General features: G+C 49.5%; 2 protein-coding genes across 3 annotated transcripts in view; one reads left to right on the forward strand and one right to left on the reverse strand.

Moving 5' to 3' along the window:
- Nucleotides 1-217: 217 nt before the first annotated feature.
- LOC123650072 (steroid 17-alpha-hydroxylase/17,20 lyase) lies at nucleotides 218-5,863 on the forward strand. Its single transcript, XM_045568492.1, has 8 exons — nucleotides 218-543; nucleotides 1,818-1,956; nucleotides 2,192-2,421; nucleotides 3,083-3,169; nucleotides 3,551-3,766; nucleotides 4,088-4,257; nucleotides 4,842-4,945; nucleotides 5,437-5,863. The coding sequence occupies exons 1-8, from the start codon at nucleotides 247-249 to the stop codon at nucleotides 5,718-5,720; spliced, it is 1,527 nt and encodes a 508-aa protein (XP_045424448.1). The 5' UTR covers nucleotides 218-246; the 3' UTR covers nucleotides 5,721-5,863.
- Nucleotides 5,864-12,824: 6,961 nt separating this feature from the next.
- Nucleotides 12,825-24,371, reverse strand: part of WBP1L (WW domain binding protein 1 like) — a 61,393-nt gene continuing 49,846 nt past the window's right edge. For both annotated transcript variants that reach the window (XM_045568493.1, XM_045568494.1), the window contains exons 3-4: nucleotides 17,840-18,001; nucleotides 12,825-16,500 (exon numbers count right to left, since the gene is read on the reverse strand). In XM_045568493.1, coding sequence (XP_045424449.1) covers nucleotides 15,761-16,500; nucleotides 17,840-18,001 — 902 coding nt within the window. In that variant the 3' untranslated portion in view covers nucleotides 12,825-15,760. The remainder of the gene's footprint in view (nucleotides 16,501-17,839; nucleotides 18,002-24,371) is intronic.

The raw sequence follows: 24,371 nt of genomic DNA on the forward strand, positions 1-24,371 counted from the left end.
GCTCGGAAGTCCTCCCTTACCTACCTCCTCCTCCTGGGGTTTGCCCTGGAGTCAAGCCAGCCCTTGAGGAGGACTGCACTCCCCTTCTCTCTGTTCTGAGAGGGCTCAGGCCTGGCTCTGCTCCAGGATAAACTTTCACAAGGCAAGAGATAACACCAAGTCAAGGTGAAGCAGCCCTTAAAACGGCCTCCTCATACCCTAGAGTCGCTGCGGCTCTTCCATCCTGCCTGCCAGCACCCAGCCACCATGTGGGAGCTCGTGGCTCTCTTGCTGTTCACCCTAGCCTATTGCTTTTGGCCCAAGGTAAGGTGCCCTGGTGCCAAGTATCCCAAGAGCCTCCCGTCTCTGCCCCTGGTGGGCAGCCTGCCGTTCCTCCCCAGACATGGCCATCAGCATGTCAACTTCTTCAAGCTGCAGAAAAAATACGGCCCCATCTATTCTGTTCGTATGGGTCCCAAGACTCTAGTGGTTGTCGGCCACTACCAGCTGGCCAAGGAGGTGCTTGTTAAGAAGGGCAAGGATTTCTCTGGGCGGCCCCAAGTGGTAAGCAGTGCTAATCTTCGCCTCTCTCACCAGCCCCTGGGGGTGTTCAGGTCTTCAGCCAGGACTGTGGCAGGAATGAGCCTTCCAGTTCCAACAACCTGTAATTCTTCCAAAACCAGACCAGTGGGGTGATGGGAGGGGAGCAATCCTCGGACCCCACCCAGCCTCTACATTAGGCTGGAAGAATTAAAGGAAGGCCTCCTCTACTGGGCTTCCCAGGGTGTGGGGTGGGGTGACAGCTGTGGCCTGAGGGGTCCATCCTGCCCCTGAAGGGGATGATAGTCTCTCTGGGCCTAGACCACTCCAAAGAACTGAGAAGGTGCATATAAAGCACTTAGCTCAGCGCCCAGCACAGTAAGTGCTCCAAAAATAGCCAGTATTAATGTTACTCTTCCTGGAAAATGGGGGTAGTGATTACGTCCTCCATGGAAGAAGTGGCCTGGCTCCTGAAGGCTGAGATTGCTGTTTCCCTGGAGCTGTCCCCAGCTGCTCTAGCCCGCGGGGTGGCGATGGGGGCCGACCTACAGTGGCATTTCAGGGATGCTAATGATCCTATAGAGCTTGCTGTTGGGCTCCTGAAGGGCGGGGGTGTTACTAACCATCCAGAAACCCACCTGGATCCCCCATCCCAGCACCCACCTCTACTAGGTTCCTCTTCAGGGCAGAGAGGATGGAGGAGTCTAGTCAGGTGGGGCTTAGGGGGGATGGAAAAGGGAGGCTTTAGACCCTTATGCTTTGGGGGTACCTCTAGGAGGAGGCAGCTTAACCCAAGACCTGACTGGGTGGACAAAACTGTTGCACTCTCCAGACGTGGGCTTGTGGTAGGGTGTATGAGTTTGCAACGGAAGGGTAAACAAAAATGAGATGAGCTGTGCCTTTAGCATGTCCCAGAGGACGCAGGGAAGGACAGTGGTCCTGGCAGTCTCTATAGGCTGGCCTGCTCCCTACCCCCAGGATAGGCACGATTCTGAGAGCTAATGTCCTGGTCAGAAGCTGATGAGAAAAGAGAGGCCCAGAGGTCACCCTGTCAAAGGACTGAATCCCAGGACGCCTGCATTCTAATTCAGGGTTCTTTCTTCCTCCTCACTCTGTGTCCCTCTGATGGAACTGGGAGGAGGGGCCTTGGGGCCTGTGCTGCCAAGACCTCACAGCCATGGTGGAGTCACATGGCAGGTACCTGCCTTCTCCCCCAGGAAGGGGAACAGGTACAGGAGGCCCAGGGCAAGGGTGCGGGGCATGGTGTGGATTCCTACAGCCTTGCCTGCTCTCCAAAGGCCTCTCTAGACATCCTGTCCGACAACCAAAAGGGCATCGCCTTCGCTGACTACGGCACCCACTGGCAGCTGCATCGGAAGCTGGTGCTGGCCACTTTTGCCCTGTTCAAAGACGGCCACCAGAAACTAGAGAAGATCAGTGAGTGCCAGGCTGGGCCCTGGGGCTGGGCGGGACCCCCCTGCAGGTGCTGCGGGAGAAGAGGGCTGGGGAGGGGAGAGGGTTAGGAACGGCCCAGTCCGGGCTTTTCTTGGCTACTTCTGCCATCTAGTGGCCGTCTGCTACCTGTCCCTGCTCTGGCTGGGAGGGAACTGGGGTTGGCGGGTAAGGGTGCTGACTGATTCATTTCCCACCCTCCTGCCCTCTCTCCCCTCAGTATGTCAGGAAATCAGAGTATTGTGTGATGTGCTGGTCACCTACGACGGACAGTCCATAGATATTTCCTTGCCTATCTTCCTGGCAATAACCAACATCATCTGCTTTATCTGCTTCAACAACTCCTACAAGTACGGGGATCCTGAGTTGACAGTGATACAGGAATATAATGAAGGCATCCTGGAGAATCTGGGAAACGGCAGTCTGATAGACATATTCCCCTGGCTGCAGGTGAGGATGCGGCCAGGCCCCCCTTGAGATCCCAGCAGACCCTGACGGTGTCCCCAGTTCTCCCTTCCTTTTCCTGCCCAGCTCCAAACCCGTCTTTTCCCTGACCCCTCAGCCAGGGTGACCTCTAGCTTCTCTGCCTCTCAAAACCTTTGCCACTCTCTACTGAAGTAGCTTTAGCCTTTTAATCACGCATCTTATTACTGCTGACAATGGCTCTCATTTATTTTCTAACTACCATGTGCCAGTCTCAAGCTTTCTGTATGTATTAATTGCAGAATTCCCCTTGGAAGGAGGTCTTATTATCCCCATTGTGCAGATGAGAAAACAGCCTTAGTGAGGTTAAGGAGCTTGCTCAAGGCTTCAGACTCGAGTCTGTCTTGTCCCCAAGGGTTGGGCACACAGCAGAGTCAGTACGTGATGTTTGACTGAATGAAGACGGGGAAGTGGGGACCACTCTCTCCCCCCTTGTTTTGAATTGTCCTAGTTGTCATAATGATCCCATTCTGTGTCCCCATCTTGCCTTCCCTTTTGGTTGAAGGTCAGGGTTGGAGTGGGAACTCTTCAGGGACAGAAAGCTAGGATCTGCCTCCAGGAGGGATTCTGGCAGCTGAAAAAGCAAAATGGAGGAGGGATGGATTTGACATTTCTTTTTACTCTCCAGATTTTCCCCAACAAAAGCCTGGAAATGTTGAGGAAGTGTGTTAAGGCGCGAAATGATCTGCTGAATGGAATAATGGAAAAATACAAGGTAGGTAATGGAGCAGAAGAGAATATGAGCTAGGTTAAAAGAGTCACGAGAGCAGAGTTGGGGTCCACTTTGGACACTGTAGGATCTCCAAAACCTAGCAGCGAGCCTGGCACTTAGCAGGTGCACAACAAAAGCTGACCTCATGAATGGGGGTGGGAAAATAAGGAATTGAAAAGGATCCCAGAAGGGACCCACCCTGTCCCCCAAACTTAAAGAGGGCCCACTGCTGCCTCCACCTCCACAAGCTCATAGTCCCACCCAGCCCCGCTCCACTTGCAAGTAGGAGGAGGCTTGTTGTCTCTAGTCTGGGACAGGAGTATGGCAGGAGTGTTGCAAATGGGGCTCCTTCCTTATCGCTGTCTCCCAACCTCACCCAACCAGGAGAAATTCAGGAGCAACTCTACCACCAACATGCTGGATGTTATGATCCAAGCCAAGATGAACTCAGATAATAACAACAGTGACCCTGATGAGGATTCAAAGAAGCTTTCAGATAAATACATTCTTGCCACTGTAGGGGACATCTTTGGGGCCGGTGTGGAGACCACTGCCTCTGTGATAAAGTGGATTGTGGCCTTCCTGCTACACAATCCTCAGGTGGGCTTCTCCCTCCTCCTGCCTTCCCGTCTACCCTAGACCCCGGCCAGCCCAACCTCTAGGCCCCAGAGAGAGGGAGTTAATACCCTCAGGGCTCCTGTGCAGGAAGACTAGGCCTGCCCTGCCCCTTCCCCAGGCAGTGGCTCGCTCTGGCCCCAGAGTGGAGCTGCCCCATCTTCTGGAAGCAGAGCCTGGGCTGCAGAGCCATTGCTGGGAAGCGTCTAGACAGGCTCTTCTGGAGATGACAGTTGGATTCGTCTAAGCCCATGCTTCTTCTGGGCTTAAGCACACTGGTCACATCTACCCTCCTCTGGCCCTCAGTTGAAGAAGAAGATCTATGAGGAGATTGACCAGAATATAGGTTTCAGCCGTACACCAACTATCAGCGACCGGAGCAATCTCATCCTGCTGGAGGCCACCATCCGAGAGGTGCTTCGCATCAGGCCCGTGGCCCCTCTGCTCATCCCTCACAAGGCTAACATTGACTCCAGGTGTGCCTTCCCTCCCACTGACACCCGGCCCCACCGTGCATCCAACACTGCTGCCAGCCCACCTGGTTCCCCCTCCACACCGCCCCCAGCCTGCTAGTCAACCTAGAGTCAGCCAACCACTGACTACTATCTAGCATCCTGCCCCGGCCCTGCCACTCAACGTCCCCACCACACACTGACACCCATTGACTAACCCACGGATCTGCTAACTTCCCTCAGAAGCTGTCTGCTGCCCTTGGAGACACACGGTCTGGGCTGGGCACGGACTGGGCACTCCATGCTTCTACCCAGTACAACAGCCGCAGCACACACATGCATGCACCAGCTCCAAATGCACACCCACATACCCTGACACGAATGTCCATGTACACAAGTGTCCACACATAAGCGCTTGTCGAGAGGAAAGGGCCGGAGAAGGGCTGGGTTCAGATTTGATCTGGCAGAAGCTCAGCAGAAGATGAGTGAGTGGGCATAAGGGAGTACAGGGTGCTTCTCCCCAGGGTGGAGGAAAGTGGGGGCTTGGGGCTGAGCAGGAAGGGAGGACAATGTTTCAGACCTCTTTTCCCTCTCCCTCTCTGGAGCAGCATTGGCGAGTTTGCCATTGACAAGGGCACAGAGGTTGTCGTCAATCTGTGGGCACTGCATCACAATGAGAAGGAGTGGCACCAACCAGACCAGTTCATGCCTGGTGAGTCCCTGTCCTGTCCTGCTCCCTGGGCCACACAGCCAGCCTGGGCTCTGTGCTCCACCACCCCAGCACCCCTGCTCTCTGCCAAACTTGCTGCTAGAAAACTCTTGGCTCCAACCTCAGGGACCTGTTGACACCCCATCCTGCCGTAGACTTACCCAAACTCTTCACAGCTGCGTTTCCCACACTCTCCGTTGAACCAACTGCAAATTGACTCCGCTAAGAAGTCCTCTAGGCATCTGTCTCTCATTAAGTCTGCCCTCTCTTCCCTTGGAGGGTAGCATTTTCATCTGTTAATGCTGCCTCTTTTCCATCCTTACCAAATATTTCATTTTGTTTGTGTCATCAGGGGATACCTGAGAGCAGGACTATCTCTCCTCAGGCTGGGGTTTCCCAGGCAGGGTCGTGTCTCCCCTTCAGCCCAGGGGAGTGCTGACATGCCTCTGCTTACTCCTGCCCTGGCCCTGGCTGGGGCCTCTCCTTGCCTACAGAGCGCTTCTTGGATTCAACGGGGAGCCAGCTCATCTCACCATCGTTGAGCTACTTGCCCTTCGGAGCGGGCCCCCGCTCCTGCGTAGGTGAGGTCCTGGCCCGCCAGGAGCTCTTCCTCTTCACGTCCTGGTTGCTGCAGAGGTTCGACCTGGAGGTGCCAGATGATGGGCAGCTGCCCTCCCTGGAAGGCAACCCCAAGTTGGTCTTTCTGATTGAGCCTTTCAAGGTGAAGATCAAGGTGCGCCAGGCCTGGAGGGAAGCCCAGGCTGAGGCTAGCACCTGAAGGCCTTACCTAACACCCCCTGACTCCACCCTGTCTGGCCCCACAGTGCAGAATTAGAGGTGCTTCCCCCACCTTTCCCTCCACCCCTTCCTCCCAGCCCACTCTGCCCTCTTTTCCAGCCTGCAGCAGTGATGTGCATAAACTAAACCATTTTCTTCAGACGGTCCCTGAGCAGCTCGTTCATTTATTCATTTGCTCCCTCAGCTTTTCAACAGATATCTTGTTGAGCACCTATTATGTGCCATTCACTGTCCTGGGACACTCGAGCTCCCTGGTCTCACGAAGAGTACTTTCTAGTGAGGGCTAACAAGTGAATGGGAATTTTAGAGACTCATAAGTGCTATGAAGTCAATTACACTGTGACGTGATGAGAGAATGGCAGAGGTCCGAGTGGCCGCTCTAAACAAGGAGGTGGGAAGGCGTGGCCATTGTGGGGAGAGTGTTCCCTGCTGAGGAAGCAGCAGGTGAGAAGGTCTCCAGGTGGGAGATGACAATGAAGGGAAGAGTGGTCCCTGTGAGGTCAGAGTGGGTGGGGGGCAGGTCCCGTGAGGTCTTTGTGAGTAGGAAGTGGTAGCAGGAAGGGGGATGGGTTTTTATTTCAAATATGATAGAAAGTCCTTAGAGGGTTTTAAACATGTCAGTGGAGCGATCTAGTTTGTGTGTCTGAAGGATCCCCCTGGCTGCTACTTGGAGAGTGGTCTGCAGAGGGAGCAGGGTGGGAGCTGGCAGAGCAGTTACAAAGGGGGAGCCTTAGCCCAGGGCAGCAGCAGGGGAAACAGAAACAGGGAGAAGGGGCGAGGTTGAGTTTACATGTTGAAAGTAGAGCAATGAATATTGTTTGTTTTGATCCAAACAGGCTTCGCTGCGTGTGCCTCACAGGTTTGGCTTTGGGGGTGTGTATGTAACCCCCAGACTCGATTTGCCACTACCGTCCTGTCTTGGTCCCCTTTCCCTCATCCCTCCCTGGGGTAAACACTGCCAGGAAAGCGCTTCTACAGCTGTCTTCTGCTGCAGCGCCAGGTTCCGCCCCTTCTCCCTACTCAGAAACCCCAGGAAGTCTATGAAAGGCTTCTCACTTGAACATGGAGCCCAGACTCCTTCAAACCTTGAAATCAGCATCTTTAAACCTTGGCCATTGGCCAGTCTGGAAATGAAAAATGTCCTGAGACGCCCCAGAAGAAACTGACCCTTGCCCTTTAGCCTGGAGAGAGGCCCCATCCCCAGCTCCCTGGCGCCAGCCAGACCAGGGTCAGATCATCAACCCAACCCTTCCCCTCTGACTAGACAGAAGGCTCTGGAAAGACCAGCAGGGCAAGGCTCAGACCCTGCCTGGCTAAGTTTTCAGAGAGAAAAGACCAAGGCAGACCCTACAAGGAGAGAAGGACAAGGTTTCCAATGACAGCAGCCCTCCTTCCTTCCAAGAGCTTTGTTATCCAGGGGTGGTGGACCATTCCCTACTGTCCCCCCAGCTCAGTCTTGGCCGTCATCAGCCAGTTGCCCAGGGACCTTGCTGAAGAGCCCACAGCACACGCAGCCTGGGAGAGATGCTGGCACCACATGAGCTGAAGAGAAAGGCTAAACTGAAGGGTGCCCCCTTCCCTCTCCCAGCCTCCTCTTCCCCCATCAGCTGGCTGCTGGGCTAGAGCCAAGCTATCCTCAGCTCAAAGCAGAGGGGGCAGGATTGGCTGGGGGAGAGCTAAGTATTTCAAATTTGTTCAGAATTTGAAAGGCATTTTGCAGACCAGTGATGAACAGATAAACAATTAGCAGAAGGCCTGTGTCCTCTGTAGAAGCAGTGGTGAGTTGAACTGGGATAGAAAACATCCAGTCTCCAACTGTTGAACCAGAACATTGAATGGCAGGGAAATGAGAGACTAATTCATTTTGAAGAAGAGGAAACTGAGAGCCATTGGGGGAGGTGTGTGACTTGCCCCAAGTTGCACGCACAGCCACTTAGCAGCAGGGCTGGGACCAGAACCCACGGTTTCAGTGATGGATGAGGAGAAGGCAGCCATGATTTCCTACCCATCCCGGGGGTCACATAGAAGGGCTTTCAGGAAGTGTAGCCGGGGACAGTATCTTTCAGAAAAGCTGAGTGAACTCTGACTCCTGCCCAAAGTGTCCTCTGCCCCTGTCTGGAAGGCTTAAATCTGCTCAGACCCATTTCTCATGCCTCCCACCCACCGTGACTGTCCCTCTTTAGCACTCAGCTTCGGTTCCTTGGTACCAAGCCTTGGCATCTGCCTGGGCTTGATGTGGGTGTGCTGTCCCCCAGGAACACTGTCTACCTCTGTATCTCTGGAGTTCAAGACGCGGCCTTCTCATGTTCTTTATCTGCATATCAGCACCTGACAGGTAGACGGTTAGACACACAAGAGGTCTCAATTGAATGCTCTAAATCACTTGGCTAATTGGCCCAGTAATAAGCAAATAAACTCTATCTCCTTATGCGGAAGGAAGCCCAGATCTTTGGCAAAGCTGGAAGGTCTTTGCCAAGACCCCACAGTCACCCTTTGAGCCTCATACTGTCCTTAACCAGTGGTGTGATGATAAAGAAATGTTGGCTGGGTGCGGTGGCTCACGCCTGTAATCCTAGCACTCTGGGAGGCCGAGGCGGGTGGATCTTCTGAGCTCAGGAGTTCCAGACCAGCCTGAGCAAGAGCGAGACCCCGTCTCTACTAAAAAATAGAAAGAAATTATCTGGCCAACTAAAATATATATAGAAAAAATTAGCCGGGCATGGTGGCACATGTCTGTAGTCCCAGCTACTCGGGAGGCTGAGGCAGTAGGATCACGTAAGCCCAGGAGTCTGAGGTTGCTGTGAGCTAGGCTGATGCCATGGCACTCACCCTAGCCCAGGCAACAAAGCGAAACTCTGTCTCAAAAAAAAAAAAGAAATGTTTAACCAGCTCTGTGAGTGGAGGGGAGGGATTAGCCCTGATTGTGGTGTTTGCTGATCCCACCACCATGGCCAGTTTCAAGCTGTCAATGTGATGTCACTGAACAGAGTTGGGAAGAGATGCACAGTGGCAATGTATCTTCTTTACCATTATATAGAAAATGCCATTATACAATAGTTCCATCATACTGATATATAGATTTAAGTAACCTCAAGGGCATACATAGTAGTAGCATGTAGTAAAAGAATCAGCAAATGATCCATTTTGAGTGTTTATTACCTTTGTTTTTAACATAATTTATTCAATTGTAGGTTTATATAGTTTAATCTTTTAAACTGGCCGTTTAGTAAGCAGCTCATAAAATTCCTGGAAATTTAATAATCAGCTCTGGTGAGCTGTGAGCTGACCCTCCCAGGAGAAAAGCGGTTCCCCACAGCCTCCCCTGCGAGGGCGGCAGGGGTGAGAGCGAGTGACCATTCTGGTCGGCCCCTGGTGGCCACAAAACCTGAAACAACTGAGGAGCCCTCTCTGCAGTCTCCTCACAGATGTTAATGCCCCTCTCTGGAGGACAGGGGTCCGGTCACAGAGGCGAGGGTGGGGTGGCAAGAGCACTGCATCAGGAGGAACCCGAGTGCCCACGTGCTAGTCACCCAGCCCCCCCCCCCCCCGTTTCCTGGCCCTGAACCTCAGTTTCCTCATTTGGAAGGTGGGGTAACTCACCAACTGTGCTGCCGGTTATCTGAGGCTCTGGGGAGGACAGAAGGCAGAGAAAGGGGCACGAGCAGGAGAGTCCCACACAGACAGGTCCGGCTGTGGAGACAGAGTCCTCCGGTGCTGTCATTGACAGACTGAGCAGCCATGGGCAACTTCCATGGCCTTCTTAAACCTCAGTTTTCTCATCTGTAGTATGGGGGGCTGAGGGGTATGTAGAAATAGCACTGACCTTGCGGTGAGGATCAAATACAAACCTATGCAATGCGTTTGGTGCCTCGATAACTATTGCCTTTTTCATCATTGTCTCTATCCAAATCCACAAAATCAGTCTTTCTCTGAGGGTTTATACAAACCTCCCCAAAGCCACCAGCTTGGTCAGGGCGGCGGGGAGTGGGTGTGCGCAGACAGGTCCATCCACAGCATGGGACCTCGAGGAACCCACCCTGGAAGCTCCAGAGACCCTGCAGGGGCCCCGCAGCCCCTGGCTGGCCGCCCGCCCGGCCAGGCCCTTCCGAGCCAGGGCGGCTGACAGCTGGAAGTGGGTGGGGAGCCCGAAGACAAACTCCTTTCATGGCTCCAACAGAGGGTGTTTTGTAACATTTTCCAGTGCGATTGGGTTTCTTGAGACTTCTTGGTGAGAAAACATGAAATGGAAGGAATATTCAACTACGGTAAGGAACAGGCTTCTACAGAGTGAGGAGGAGAAATTTCAGATCAAACAAAAATCCTCTTCTTCCCCTCACAAACACTGAAAGCTCTATTTTGATCTCCTCTGAGGAAGAGCAGAACACTCTTTGAAGGAAAAGAGACAAGGAAGAGCCAAACAGCTTTAATTCTTGAGAGTTTTACAGTGTTTCAAGGAGTTATACCCGGCCCCCGGCTAGTTAACAATGATCTGAAGAAGGTGTGAGGCCATTTCAGCACCCAGAGGCTCTCGGAGGAGCAGGGCTGAGCCTGGGGGGCCCCTGGGGGAGGGGCAGGGGGACAAAGGTGTAATGTGGCTCTGGAGGAAATGTGTCTGCTTCATCTTTCCCGTTACTCCCTGCTCAGTGCACCTCTCTGGTTTCCTCTCACCTTTGCAAATAAGTTACAAGGTCTTCACTCTCTGGCCTGCTTGAGCTTTGGAGTCAACAGATGTGGCTTCGGATCCTGGCTCTGCCGGTTACTTTATTAGCTGTGTGATCTTGGACAGGTTAACTCCTCTGAATGCCTCAATCCCATTAATAAGGCAGAAATAACTGCCTGGAGAACTGTTTTGAGGCTAAAATAAGAAAATGTGGCTAAGATGCTTGGACAAGACCTGGCATTGCAGAAACAGTCAATCAATAAAACAATAAAGGCAAATGAAAATCTTTTTATGACCTGCTTCTCTCTCCAGCTTTCTCTTTTGACACACCCCAGAATGCAATCACCTGGAAAGGCTAAAGTGCTCACAGCTTTTGACATGACATATATAGTCTCCTGTTGTAGGTCTCCCACGTTTTTGTGTGCTTTTCAGCACCAGGTACGCAGTTGTTCTCAATCTGCAGGGCAAACATTTGCCTAGAATTCCTGTTACACCTTTCTTCAACTGGCAAGTTCAGTTTAAGGTTACCTCCTCCAGGAAGTCTGCCCTGAACTTCCAGTTGGGCTAAAGTCCCTTCCATAGCATCCCGTGCACATAGGCTTTGTGGTGCTTACCATGCAGGACTAAAACTGTGCCTTCCTTCCTCTCTAGACCATTATTAGCTCTTCTAAAGAGGAGCCAGGTGGAAGGCATCGTTGTGTTCCTATGCCTGGAACATGGTAGGTGCTGGTTAAGGCTCAGCTCCTAAGTAAGGCCACACTTGCCCCTTGGCTGGAATCTGAATCCCAAGCACCTCCCCTGACCCACAGCCCTTCAGCTAAACCCAGTTTTCCCTACTCCTCCTGAGTCAAACCCTGGCTTTTGCCCCCAGCTGAAAAAAGAAGAAACTGGAGAATGCGGAGCTTCTTGAAAGTCTTGTTCAGCAAAACTACTGTTTGTGCTTCAGGGCATTGGTACTATCTCCACCTGAACTTGGTCACTTGGGGCAATAGAGACAACCAATGCCATACCTCATTAGAGAAATGAGAAACTCAATGACCCAAGAGCCTAGGGTACAATGGGGGGGGGGAACCCTGTACACCTGGCATCAAGGATACATGCACAGCCCCTGTTGACCAGCCCATAAGTGCTGTACCATTTTGCTTTTGTGCCATGCAGACATTAGCTTAAAGAAGGCAGGAAGGATGTTCTCCCCAGTTCTTTCCTGTGGTTTTAGAATGGAACTGTCCCTACCTGCTAATATGGCTCCACAAGGGTTGCCTGAAGGAGTCCAAGAGTCTAGAAGGAACTAAGCAGCCATCCTCCACAAGCATCACTGAGGGGCCTGGACAGTGACAGGGCTTCATCTAGCTAACACTGGCCTCTCAGAAACAATAGGGCTGACTGCTAGGCAAGCCCAGAGCCAGGGCCAGGGGAGGACAACACTGACTGCCAGCGCACCTGGAGCCCCGGCCCACTAGTGAGCACTCCACTCGGGGAGGCAGGAACCCCTTTTGGGAGGGCAACTAGCACATGCAGCTGCGGGCAGCCCAAAGAGAAGTCTTGCTGGGTAGGGATATCCTCCTCCCTGGGCAGAGGTAGCAAGCTGTTCCCTCCCCTGGCCTTCAAGCAAGGACATATATCTGACTCGAAGTCCCAAGAGGACAGCCTTAAGCAGAGGGTAAAACAAAGCAACTCTCCTTGTCTTAGGAAAGATCATTGGCCTACACTGACAGATGCTGGCACACTTGGCACCTAAAAATCAGTCCTGAGACTCCCTGCCTGGCATTCAGGATCTCAAACTACCTCCCACTATTCCTTGAGAGTCTCTGAATCCATACCACTCACTTCATCTCAACCTACCTTATAATGTTAATCAGCTATTTTACGCAGGTAGGTTTTGTCTTCCTAACTATGATTTAAGTTTTAGAGAGCAGGGCCCTTGTCTTATGTATTTCTTTTGCATTATCCTTAGCATCTAGTGCAGTGCTGAGCACAAAGTAGGCAACTCAACATGTATTTTTGTATATTAAACTCCAAGGCCAAGCATCTACCCCCATGTCTAGTGTATCAACAAAAGTGATCTCTCAGACTGTCTGCTTCCTTTTAAACGTCATGTTTTAGCATGGGGTGTCTGACAAAACTTGTTTCTGTTTTTTGGGGTCTGATTTTAACCTGTTTGTGGGACTTCCCAAAGTATTTTAAATATCAGAGACACCCTCGTGACAGACAGTGGGCTGGGGGGAAACTCCTCAGGGCAAAGCGTGGACTCAGCAGCCAGCCGCCCTTGGCCCTGTTTGCCCAGGGCCCTGTCCCAACTGCTACGTGACGCCTCTCAGTCTCTGTGTGAAGGGAAAAGTGCATGCGGTTTAGGATCCTGAGGCGCGATTCCCTGAAGTCTGAGAAAGAGGAAAAAGGAACAAAGTACCACAAGAAAAAAGAGCATTAGAATTTTGGGGATCGATTTTTATTTGGGCTTCTCACAGTGGTTAGAGCCACTCTGTCTTCAGAACAATCACAGCACAGGAAATGCGTCACCGAAACTGCCCAGAAAAGTCTGACCAGCTGAATCTTATTGCTTAAAATACACATATTCACAACAACTGACAAATGGTGATGCGCCTCACACAGGAATGTGTTAGCATTTGCAAATCTTCCGACTGTAGCACCAAACCCTCGACCAACCCCTTCCTTCTCATTCACCTGGAAAACCAGACTCAATCAAATCTCCCTGGCCCCCCTGCTATTCCTTCAACCCCCTATTTCCGTCTTTCTGAGCAGGGCAGTCTCTCCTAGCAGGGGCCAGACTGTGCCTCCGGAATCAAGCCCAGCCCTGCAGGTTGTATTTTGTCTTCTCTTGCCTTTAGGGTAGGACGCTGCAGTGAATCCAACAGCTGATACTCGGACCGCACCCCCAGTTCCAATTGGAGAAAGAAACTTGAGAGGGTCAGAGTTCATCCATTTGATCAGTTAACTGAAGGAGAATTCATTTTGGTAAAACTTGTTCTCCTCTGAGACACTTCAGCGAGTTACTTGGATTTTCTTTTTTTAAAAGGGTGGAAGGGAAGGCATCTGAGGGTTGCTGACGCACTCTGGCCTACTCCGGCCACACACCAGCTTGCTCGCTTGTGTCCGCTGGACTCAGCAGAGGGAGGTAAGCCCGGCGGTACCTGTGGTGTCCCCCAAAGCCTCCTCCTGGCAATTCTGGGCAGGGCCGATGTCTGGGCCACAGGTAGTGCAAGCTTGTCACTGAAGATCCAATCAAGCTTCTGTCTGAAATTCCACCTTCACCTTCTGTCCCAAGTGGTTGTGGACACCCCGGGAGGCTGATACCGAGGGCCAGGAGCAGCCAAGGGAGGCAGACAGGCTCAGAGCACGTTTCCACTGACAGGGAACAGAACACAGGCCTCCGAGTGTCCGTGGAGCAATGTGCAAATTGCAGTGATGAGTAGAGTAAAACCTCTACTTCAAGCACAGTATCTGGCAAACAAAGGGGGACTGCCGTTGACAATGCTACTGAATACACCCGAGTACAGAGTCAGACATTTGTTCAGTAAACAGTAAATGTGTAAAATAAATTACCTTGAGAGGGCCATCTGTGCTCCAGACGTGTGGGTCACGTGAACAGAATGGCTGCCACTCAAAGTATCTTCACAGGAAAACAGGGCTCGGGGCTCGCACACAACGGACACACACGTACACACACACACACACAAACGCACACACGTCACCTAAAAAGTCACTGTGTATGGACTTCACTTTGTTCAACATGGATTTTGGTTTTGTGGAATCCAAACGCAGACGCTGTTCACCTCACAGCCTTGGATTTGCCTGTTTTTGGAGATATATATATATGTATATATTTTTTCTTCCTTTCTTACCATAACATCAATGCCTTGCCTGAATGTCATCATTCGAGAGTGGGGAAAGAACCAAACTCTTCACGTGAATAGGGCTGGATGGGGAATGTTAGTTTCGGCTGTTGCCTTTCTCCATTCGGATTATTCCTAACCGAGCTCAACTGGTCACCTGAAGCCAAACATAGTCCCCAGGATCCTGCGGCCTTCTGGACGGCCGCTCTCACCTCCCACCTGGGCTGCTCAGACTCTTCACATAGACTACGGAAAAATGAGTCCCCCACTCCAAAGTGGTGGGGGCAGGACAGGGCAGGAAAACCACAGATAACTAAGGTATTTCTTCCAAGTGGTCATTTAAAACAAACAACAACCCCCCCACACACACCAAAAAAAAAAAAAAAAAAAAAAACTTATTCAGATCAGAGACGAAATACTGTGTGAGAGCCAGGCGGTGGGGCTGCCCTTCCTCAGGCCCCACAGCTTCCTCGGTCCGTCTGTTCACATCAACAGTGGGACATGCAGACAGCAGAGCACGTTCCCTGCTGACGCTGGTCACTGGTGGGCACAGACGCAGAAAGCTGCACCTCTCCCCACAGCCACTGGTGCCTCCTGCTCACAGAAGTCCCCAAGATAGCCCCCACCCAAGCCTTCACACAAAATATCTCCCCTCTGGCTCAAACGCAGCCGGGATCTTTGAAGGCCAACTTGGGAAAGAGCCACAAATTTTCCTCTTCCAGAAGACAATTCTCGCGTGCCCACTGGTAACATTCTTGTTTTCGGCTCTTTTGTTGTTTGTTTTTAAAAGAAAAACCAAAGAGAAGGTGGTATAATCTTCTACACCTGAACCAGACTGCGGCCGGTGAGAGCCTGCTGGGAAGGGGCCCGTCAAGGATGCACAGGGTGCATCTAGCTTGTCACCTGGAATTTGAGAGATCAACAAGTCCCCTACCAGTCTGCCATCGACTGCCCATCAGCTCTTGTCGTCCCACAGCATCAGCCCAATTCTGGCTCTGCAGACCCTGGCAGCCACAGGCAACAAACCCTGGGCCTCTGTGGGCTTCCTTCTTCACCCAGGCCCAAGATGGGCTGCCTCTCCTGGGCTAAGACACAACGAAGTTCTCTTAAACTAAAATCAGAGCATAAATCCACTCCATCACCAAGAATCATCTCAGGGCACAGGCCCAGCCTCCGCCACTGGGGCCTTTTAAAATACACATCTCTCTGACCCAAACAGGTAGTGAGATATGACTTAAAAAGAGGGGTGGGTGTGGCGATGAGGAATGAGTCACAGAACCAACTTCTCAGCCCTCCACAACACTGTGCTTTTGTGGGGGAAGAGACATCTACACCCCAAACTGTACCTGGAGATGTAGGAAAACGCAGGAGAGAAGAAAAGAAGAAGAAGGAAAAAAAAAGGAACGAAGTGGCTGTACCACTTTCTCTGAAAGTCACTTAATGCTTCTCTTGTGGTTCTCCCCAACCCTGATTGCTTGGCCAAGTTCTTGAGTACAGGCAGGGCCTGCTCTAGCTGGGGGAGCTGCTGCTCTGGGAGTTTGGCGAGTCCTGCTCGTTGATGGTGTTCAGCAGCAGGCATGCGGGCGGCCGTGGCAGGTGGGGGTGCCCAGGCTCTCGAGCCTGCTCCTCGGAGGGCTGGCAGAGGCCTTCCTCCTCGTCACCAGGAGGCCGCACATGGCAGCTGTCACAGAAGTCCAGGGGCCCATCCAGAGCATCATCGATGAGCGTGTTGAACTCTTTGAGGTCATCATCGTGGTGGCCTCGGTTGCACACGCACACTTCGATGCCCGAGTCACCTGTAAAGCGGCGATGTCTCCCAGGAGTCTTGTCTTTGCTGTCGGGGAGTGCACTGCCATGCTCAGAGCCGTCATCTTTCAGCAGCTCCTCCTTACATTCTGAATCCTTGGCCAGGAAGGGCCCTGGGTCCAGCTCCCCCAGGCCAGCCACGGAGCCACTGGGCTCCATTCCAGGGGCTTTGGTGGCTGCTTGGTCAGCTGGCAGGTCAGAGGGCTCAGGGTCAGCGATGCTTGGGGGTCTTGTGCTGCTTCTGCTGGGCCCAGACAAGGGGCTGCTCTGTGCCCCTGGGGAAGCCCTGGTGGGATCAGCGCCTGGGGGGCTTCCCCCTGCAGGGCCACACGGTGGAGGCAACTGCTGCTGCTGTAGCTGGAAGGCACTGTATGGTGGGGGAGGAGTTGGAGGTCGGTTCACCACTTCCTCATAAGGAGGTAGTAAATAGTTTGGCAAAAACCCTAAAATGGGGAGGTAGGGAGGAGAAATTACTGCACTGGCAATTGTTCTAGAATAGACTGCAAAGCTCCCACTAAACGTGCATTATCTCTTCCACCCCAGCGTACCCACCAAGCGTGAGCAACTCTGCAGAGAAGGAGGGACAGTATGGGAGTGACCTGATCTGGATTCTTGAAATCTGAAGAGTCCCTAAAACTGGTTGGTTGATAGGCAAGGACTTCCTACCTGTCTGGAGTCAAGGCAGAGGATTAGGCAAATGGAGTGGGTGGCCAAGATAACTTCTGCCTGGAACAAACCTGTTTCCACATGCACACGTCTCATGTGTCTAGTTCAGACTGTGTCCTCTACCTAAGTCCCATTAAGTCTCATGTTTCTTGCTCAGACTGTGTCCTCTACCTAAGTCCCTTAGGCCTCAGGGTCAGGGACCCCAACTACTTAGGACTTCCTGACCACGTTTCTTTCCCAAACCCTTCCAGATGTGCCAGGAAGGGGGTCTTTTTCTGGGAAGTTAGAAATTTGTGTTCTCTCTCTCTCTCTCTGGCATGGCTGGAGGTGGTCTGTGAAGACACACCAAGCTTTACCTTGACTCAGATCAAGAGATGGGTGGCCAACGAAGGGTGAAGGGCCTCTGTCATTCAAGGCTTATTAAAAACATGCCAGAACTATCTTTTGAATGTGCTAAATGCCTTGAAGCACAGATGATCTAGTTACAACAATAATTACTAGCATTTATTGAGCACTTACTATATGCCAGCCACCATGCTAAGCACTTAACCCTTCTAGATGTGGAATTCAAACAACTACAAATGTTTTATTTTGTAGAATGCACTGCAGAATGGCTTTGGGCCATTCTGGGGCTCCGTTAAACCATTTGAGAGGCCACACGGAATGAGCCCCAGGGAAGTCTGGGGAGTGCTCTTCAGTGACTCACCAAGTTTCTGGTTCTCAGGAAGTACTAATGCCACTCCTGATATGGCAGCCTGTGGTCAGGCATATCACATGGCAGTAAGCAAAGTAGGAGGAATTCAGTCCACTGAACTGCAAATCTCAATTCACTTACATTATATACTATCTATCTGCCTTTAAAAAAAAAAATCTGTAAAGGAGCAGAGATCTGGCCAGAACCCAGCCACTGTGAGCTCTGGAATGGCCCAGTTGCTTCAGGGACCTATGTCCATAGCCCTTGCTCCCCCATGCTGAAGCGTCCCCTTGTCCCTGTACTTTTGAGACCCTGCTCTATGGCGGGAAAGGGGAAGGCAAACCCCCAGTGTACGGTCTGAGCTCCGGGTCTGTGCACCCGAGCTCCCGAGGATGGAGGACGGCAGCCTTGGGTGTACGTACTGAAATAAAATGGCAGCGCTGAGTAATTGTGGGCTTCCCGGTAGGCGATCAGGTTGATTTCATGTTGCCGCTGCTGGGCCTGAAGGCGGTGCTTGGCTCGGCGGTGGTGACAGACGCAGCAGCAGCTCAGGATGATGATGATGGTCCACACTAGCCAGAACCCTGTGGGGCAGGAGAGGCAAGACAGAGAGAATGTACCCGCAGTGAGTACCAGCCAGAGGACAGCCCGAAGGGCAAGGAGGTCCTAGACAGTGCCCACATGGTTGAAGCTGGCACCGTTGAGCCTCACGCAGTTAATTCACATTTAAACCATGTGTTCAATTTTCATAAATGCCTGTACCAGAGCGAAAGACACATAGGATGGAAGAGGGTTGGAGTGTAAGAATGGTGACAACAAAGGCGATCACTCTCTCCAGGGACCTTGGGGGAACGGACATGTGCCAAAGCATCTCTCTAGCACCAATGATTGGTCCTCCTGTTTTTTAGGTATTATGGGCGTTAAAGATGCTCACCTTTTAGGACAGCATCCTCTTCCTCTCTTAAGGGATCTCTGAGAAAATGCTTCAGTCTTTCTCAGTGCCCATGTCCCCTCCCCACCAACTCAGAAGATTAGCAATTGCAAGGGACCTCAGCGGTACCTCCTGATAAAAGAATTCTTAGGGTTCTCCTGGTATCACCAAAAAGATTAGGGGCTTTTCTCTACTGTGTATGCCTTTGTAATGTAAGAATCACTACAGTTGGAGGTGGAAAAATTCTAATTGCCTCAGGTCCACCTCTTCCCTAGAGAGTGTAAATACTTCCTCTGCTCTCAGTATAATCCCAATCTGGTACAATTCCATCTCTCACTGCCATGTCAATCTACTCCCACCGGCCTTTGGCCTGCACTTACATTAGCCTCAGGGCCCGCAGCAGCCTTCCCCTCTTCTTCCCTGCTCCAGGAAAGGGTAGAGGAAAGAGGTGAAGGCCCAGCCCTCTTACTTCCCACTGTGTTATCTCTTGGATCATACTCAGAGAATCTCGGCAAACCATGATATAAAACCTCCTCCCTGATTATCAAATGTATGTAGAAAAGGCTTTTAAATGTATATATTTTTAATTAATGAGCAATTTTGTTTTAAACACACACACACACACACATTGGGGGAAAAGATTGAAAGAAAAAACAAAAATAATGACATCTTTAAGGAATAGGATTATGAGAAATTTAAATTTCCTTCTTTCTCATAATTATTTCCTTTCTTTTTTGTTTTTTTTAAGAGACAGGGTCTTGCTCTGTTGCTTAGGCTGGAGTGCCCAGGCTGGCGCAACCATAACTCACTATAACCTCAAACTCCTGGGCTCAAGTGACCCTCCTATCTTACTCTCCCGAGTAGCTGGGGCTATAGGTGCACACTGCCATGCCTGGCTAATTTAAAATTTTTTTTTAGAGATAGGATCTTGTTAGGTTGCCCAGGCTGGTCTCGAACTCCTGGGCTCAAGTGCTCCTCCCACCGCAGCCTCCCGAGCAGCTGGGGTTACACGCACGAGACACCGCACCAACTCTTCTTTCAAATTATAAAACTAAAAAACAAATTAAATATATCTGTGACCAATTTTATTTTTGCTGGCTTTTATATTAAAAATTAATAAATTAACTTCTGGATAGGTTTTTAAATTCTGCTAGGACTATGCAGCCATACAATGAAATAATATGAACCATTTTGCAATTATTTATACAATATTGTTTTGACATATAAAGAATTTCTGATATTAAAAGAAGAAAAGATTGTAAAACAATATAAAACATGATCTCAAGTTTTGCTTTAAAAAGTACATATGGACAGAAAAAATGAGAGGGATGGTCAGGAGGCTGACCATGAGGTTATTGCGGATGACAGGATAGTAGATTTTCAGATACCAGCTCCTTCACTTTTTGCTTTTCCATATTTCTTATTTTTTCTAAGATGAACATGTGCTTTTTTATAGTTTATAGCTTTTTTATATTATTTTCTCAAAAAATTTATCTGAGGAATAATTTAAAGATGCATTATTAAATGAGAATATATTTATTATTGTTCTCTATTGCTGAATAACTTCCATTTTTTCCATTATAAATGCTATTTGTATTTTTTTTGCTACATGTATTTTTGATCATCTAGTTTGTAATTACAAATTTGTGTTTAGAATTTCTCAAGTATTTCCATGTGTATCTCTTGTCAGGAGTTAAACCATGTTAACATTGTTTAAAAAAAAAAAAAATGCCTCTCTGTCCCCCAAACAGACTTGTAACTGAATAAATCCCTGATTTTTTTTTTCCTCCCTATTTGTATACACACAATATTCCAAAAGATCCCACTGGCATTTAGGGTTTGGTGTCTGTTAATGGCTCTTTCTCTGTCCCTGTGGGGTTTCCCCGATGAATCGCCCCATGAAGCTGCCTTCTACCAAGTGAGATGGGACGGTAACATGGCCTTCCAGCCCCAGCAGGCTGGCAACACCATTCCATGACACCTGATTGCTTTCAGCAGACATCACTGTTCAACCAAAGCTTCATGCTGGGTCCTTGTACTCAGAGAATAGACAGAGAGGGGTTTTTCCCTTTTACCCATCTGTAGACAGAAAAACCCCATTCCTAACCAGAGAACATAAGTTGACGTTAGAAGTCTCCCTTTTGGTCCTGCCCAGATTCACGACTGAAACCTGCTTAACTTGGATTTCCTTCCTTATGAGTGCTGGCTGATTTAAGACTAGACACTAGTAGAGGAACCCTCAGGCAATGGTAGAGAGGCCAGAAAGGAGCCATAGAGTGAACCAGGTACCCGACACAGTTCTTAAACATCTCCTCCTGGGCAGGGTTGGACACTCTGCTTAACAGCCTGGGTCCACATGTATTTGGGAGTCAAATCTAAACAATTCTGGGTTTACTTACTCTTCTCTTACTTCCTCAGTGTAATCACACAATCCGTAAGATTTCTGTGTTACTTTAAAATTTTAGAAGTAAATTCTCCCACTAGATAATCAGCATCCAACTCTACTATTCCTCCCACCTCAAGTCATCTTTCCAATAGCTGTTTACCTAAAGATAAAGCAACTTCAAACTTTTATGCTGCAATATATATGATCTAAGGCAATATTTTTGTTTTTTAAACTCATGCTTTTAATTAAAAATAAAAATCTTACACACTGGTTTTCACATTCACCGAATATTTCTGGTTCTTCCCTTTCTGGGCATGTGGGTAGACTTGGACTTCCTGGCCCCCTTATGATTGGGTGAGGCTTTGGGACTAACTCTAACTAAAGAATCAGGATTGGAAGTGATGTATGTCACTTAGAGGCCAGAACATTTCTTGCTGATGTGAGACCCTCCATGAGTCTTCCCTTCTGTCACTGTAACATCCAAGATGGTGACTTCACGGTCAGTCTGGGTTTCAAAGGATGATGAAGTAGAAACAAAACTCCCAGCCGGGCCGGGCGCGGTGGCTCACGCCTGTAGTCCTAGCTCTGGGAGGCCGAGGCGGGTGGATCGCTCGAGGTCAGGAGTTCGAGACCAGCCTGAGCAAGAGTGAGACCCCGTCTCTACTAAAAAAAAAAAAATAGAAAGAAATTATCTGGCCAACTAAAAAATATATATACAAAAAAAATTAGCCGGGCATGGTGGCTCATGCCTGTAGTCCCAGCTACTAGGGAGGCTGAGGCAGTAGGATCGCTTAAGCCCAGGAGTTTGAGGTTGCTGTGAGCTAGGCTGATGCCACGGCACTCACTCTAGCCCGGGCAAGAAAGTGACACTCTGTCTCAAAAAAAAAAAAAAAAAAAAAAAAAAAAAACTCCCAGCCAACCTTCAATGGACACATAACGTTAATGAGAAGTAAACCTGCTGTTTTAGGTCACTAGGATTTTGGACTTCTTTGTTCCAGCAGCATAACCTAGCCTATCCTGACTGCTGCAGTGTGTTTACAGGCTTTTTTGGAGGAAAGGATTTAAAGGGTTCATCAGATTCTTAAAAGAATCCTTGATCCAGAAAAAGGCTAGATCCACTGAACTAGAAGTATGATAGAAAAAGGTTTTTATATGCCCTGGGGCAAAACATTTTTTGTTTTTTTTAAAGATAGGAAAGATCTGGCAGGGCAATAGGCAACTGGGGAAAGAAATGACCCAACTGGAATATATACTTTTGGCAAAGTTACCTTCCTCATATCTAACATAGCACCAGAAAACTTACATGCTTACTGAAATTCTACCAGCTTCCCTCTTTTCATTTGATATTATGGATAGAAAAACTATCCCTACCATGTACTAATTATGTGATGTTATATTAGTCTCAAACTGAGTTCTGATTTCTTCATTTCTTTTTTTTACTGTATTTTTTTTTTTTTTTGAGACAGAGTCTCACTCTGTTGCCTAGGCTAGAGTGCCGTGGCGTCAGCCTCGCTCACAGCAACCTCAAACTCCTGGGCTCAAGCAATCCTCCTGCCTCAGCCTCCCAAGTAGCTGGGACTACAGGCATGTGCCACTATGCCCAGCTAATTTTTTCTGTACATATTTTTAGTTGTCTAGATAATTTGTTTCTATTTTTAGTAGAGACGGGGTCTCACTCTTGCTCAGGCTGGTCTCAAACTCCTGACCTTGAGCGATCTGCCCGCCTCGGCCTCCCAGAGTGCTAGGATTATAGGCGTGAGCCACCGTGCCCGGCCATGATTTCTTCATTTCTAACATAGGACCACAAAGGAATTATTTGTGTGGGTCAAAACTGGGGAGAAAACTAACTTGGGAGCAGAATAGTTCTAGTGGCATGATGGGGTGTTAGCACAGGTACAGAAAAGACCCCTAGGGAGTGGGTCCCACTCAATGGGAAGTAAGGCAGAAGACACATTCTAGGTGGGTGTGCTGGCTCACACCTGTAATCCTAGCACTTTGGGAGGCCAAGGTGGGAGGATCACTTGAGGCCAGGAGTTTGAGACCAGCCTGTGCAATAGTGAGACCCAGTCTCTACAAAAAAATTTAAAAATTAGCCAGGTATGGTAACACATGCCTGTAGTTCCAGCTACTTGGGAGGCTGAGGCAGGAGGATCACTTGAGCCCAAGAATTTGAGGTTGCAGTGAGCTGTGATGACACCACTTCACTCTTGCCTGGGCAACAGAGTAAGACTCTGTCTCAAAAAAAAAAAAGGAAAAAAGAAAAAAAGACATTCTGATCTGGCCCCTCACAGATCTGATTCTCTAGGGAGCCAGGCTAGTCAAAGTCATGTCCCAATAACTTTAAAAGGAGGAATATTCAGATTATATTCTACGGAGTTAGGCAAAATTTTAATCTTTTAGTTAGATTTCAAAAACAAGGAAGAAAGATTAAAAAAGTAAAACCTAATGAAAGACACACAAGAGAAATACAGAAATACAACCCTTCCTCTCCTCCACCCACCCCCCATACACACCTACCCAGAGACTACTATCCACAATGACAACTTCCAAACACTGTGGGGAGCGTTTGTCATGGTAAGCAAAGTGGAAAACATGTTTTTAAAAACAATGATGGTCCAATGTAAGAACTGAGTCATGTGCCCCAGAGTTCACTAAAACTTGGGAAAACACCACTCAACTGGCAGGAAATTCCCCATTAGGAAGCCAGGCGTATGTACTTTAAGTCGGCTCTCCTTCTATCCCAAGGGCTGGTGGCAACTCCCCCGGCCCTTCACAGCTCTGGGCAGGAGCTCCTGCCACTGCCACTGTGGAAAGGGCCTGAATTTGGGAAAGGAAGACTTGGGAAACTTGCAAGTTCATCTGAAAGACTGCCAGTGTTTCTACAAGCATGACCGTAGATATGGAAAAGAAAAGCCAGACGGCCTGGGTTCAAAGCCCAGCTTGAAAAACCATTGCCTAGCTTTGTGACCTTGGCCACTTTGTAAAATGGGGAGAATAACGGTCTCTAACTTACTTGGCCATCACGAGGACTAAGGGGGCTAATACAGTAACATACTCAGAACCACACCTGACGTACGTATGGCGAGTTCTCTAGCTTATTATTATTACTGCTGTTGATGTTACAGGCATAACCACAGATGGATGGGAAGGGTTTCCTTTCAATTTCCCTTTTAACTCCTCAAAAGTATTCCATAAAGAAACACGGGTTCAGGAACAAGTTCAAAGCTTGCTTCTAGGTTCTGTTTTTGGCAAAATTCATCAGAAATTCAGACAACTTCCATTTACTGAGCCCCTGCCAACGACGGGTATCTTAAGACAAACTAAAAAGAACAAAAAAAACCAGGTGAAAAACAAGCTGGGCAGCATTGACTGGATTTGCTAATTGCCTGTTTTATGTCATTTCAGGGAAATTCCACTGTCCAGAAACACAATCCTCTCCCCACTAAAGCCCAAACTAGGGAAAACTGATGTCTGAGTGAAATTCCCCCAAATTATTTCAAGGGCATAAATTCTCAACTTTGACATCTCCCTGGAAAACGGAGCTTGGAAAGTGGAAAGAGTCCTGGGGTGAGAACTGGGAGATTTAGGATTTTCGGCCTTGAGCATGTTCCTAGACTCCCCGGGTCCTGGTTTTCTC

This window comes from Lemur catta, chromosome 14, assembly GCF_020740605.2.
Source record: "Lemur catta isolate mLemCat1 chromosome 14, mLemCat1.pri, whole genome shotgun sequence".
Lineage (NCBI taxonomy): Eukaryota > Metazoa > Chordata > Mammalia > Primates > Lemuridae > Lemur > Lemur catta.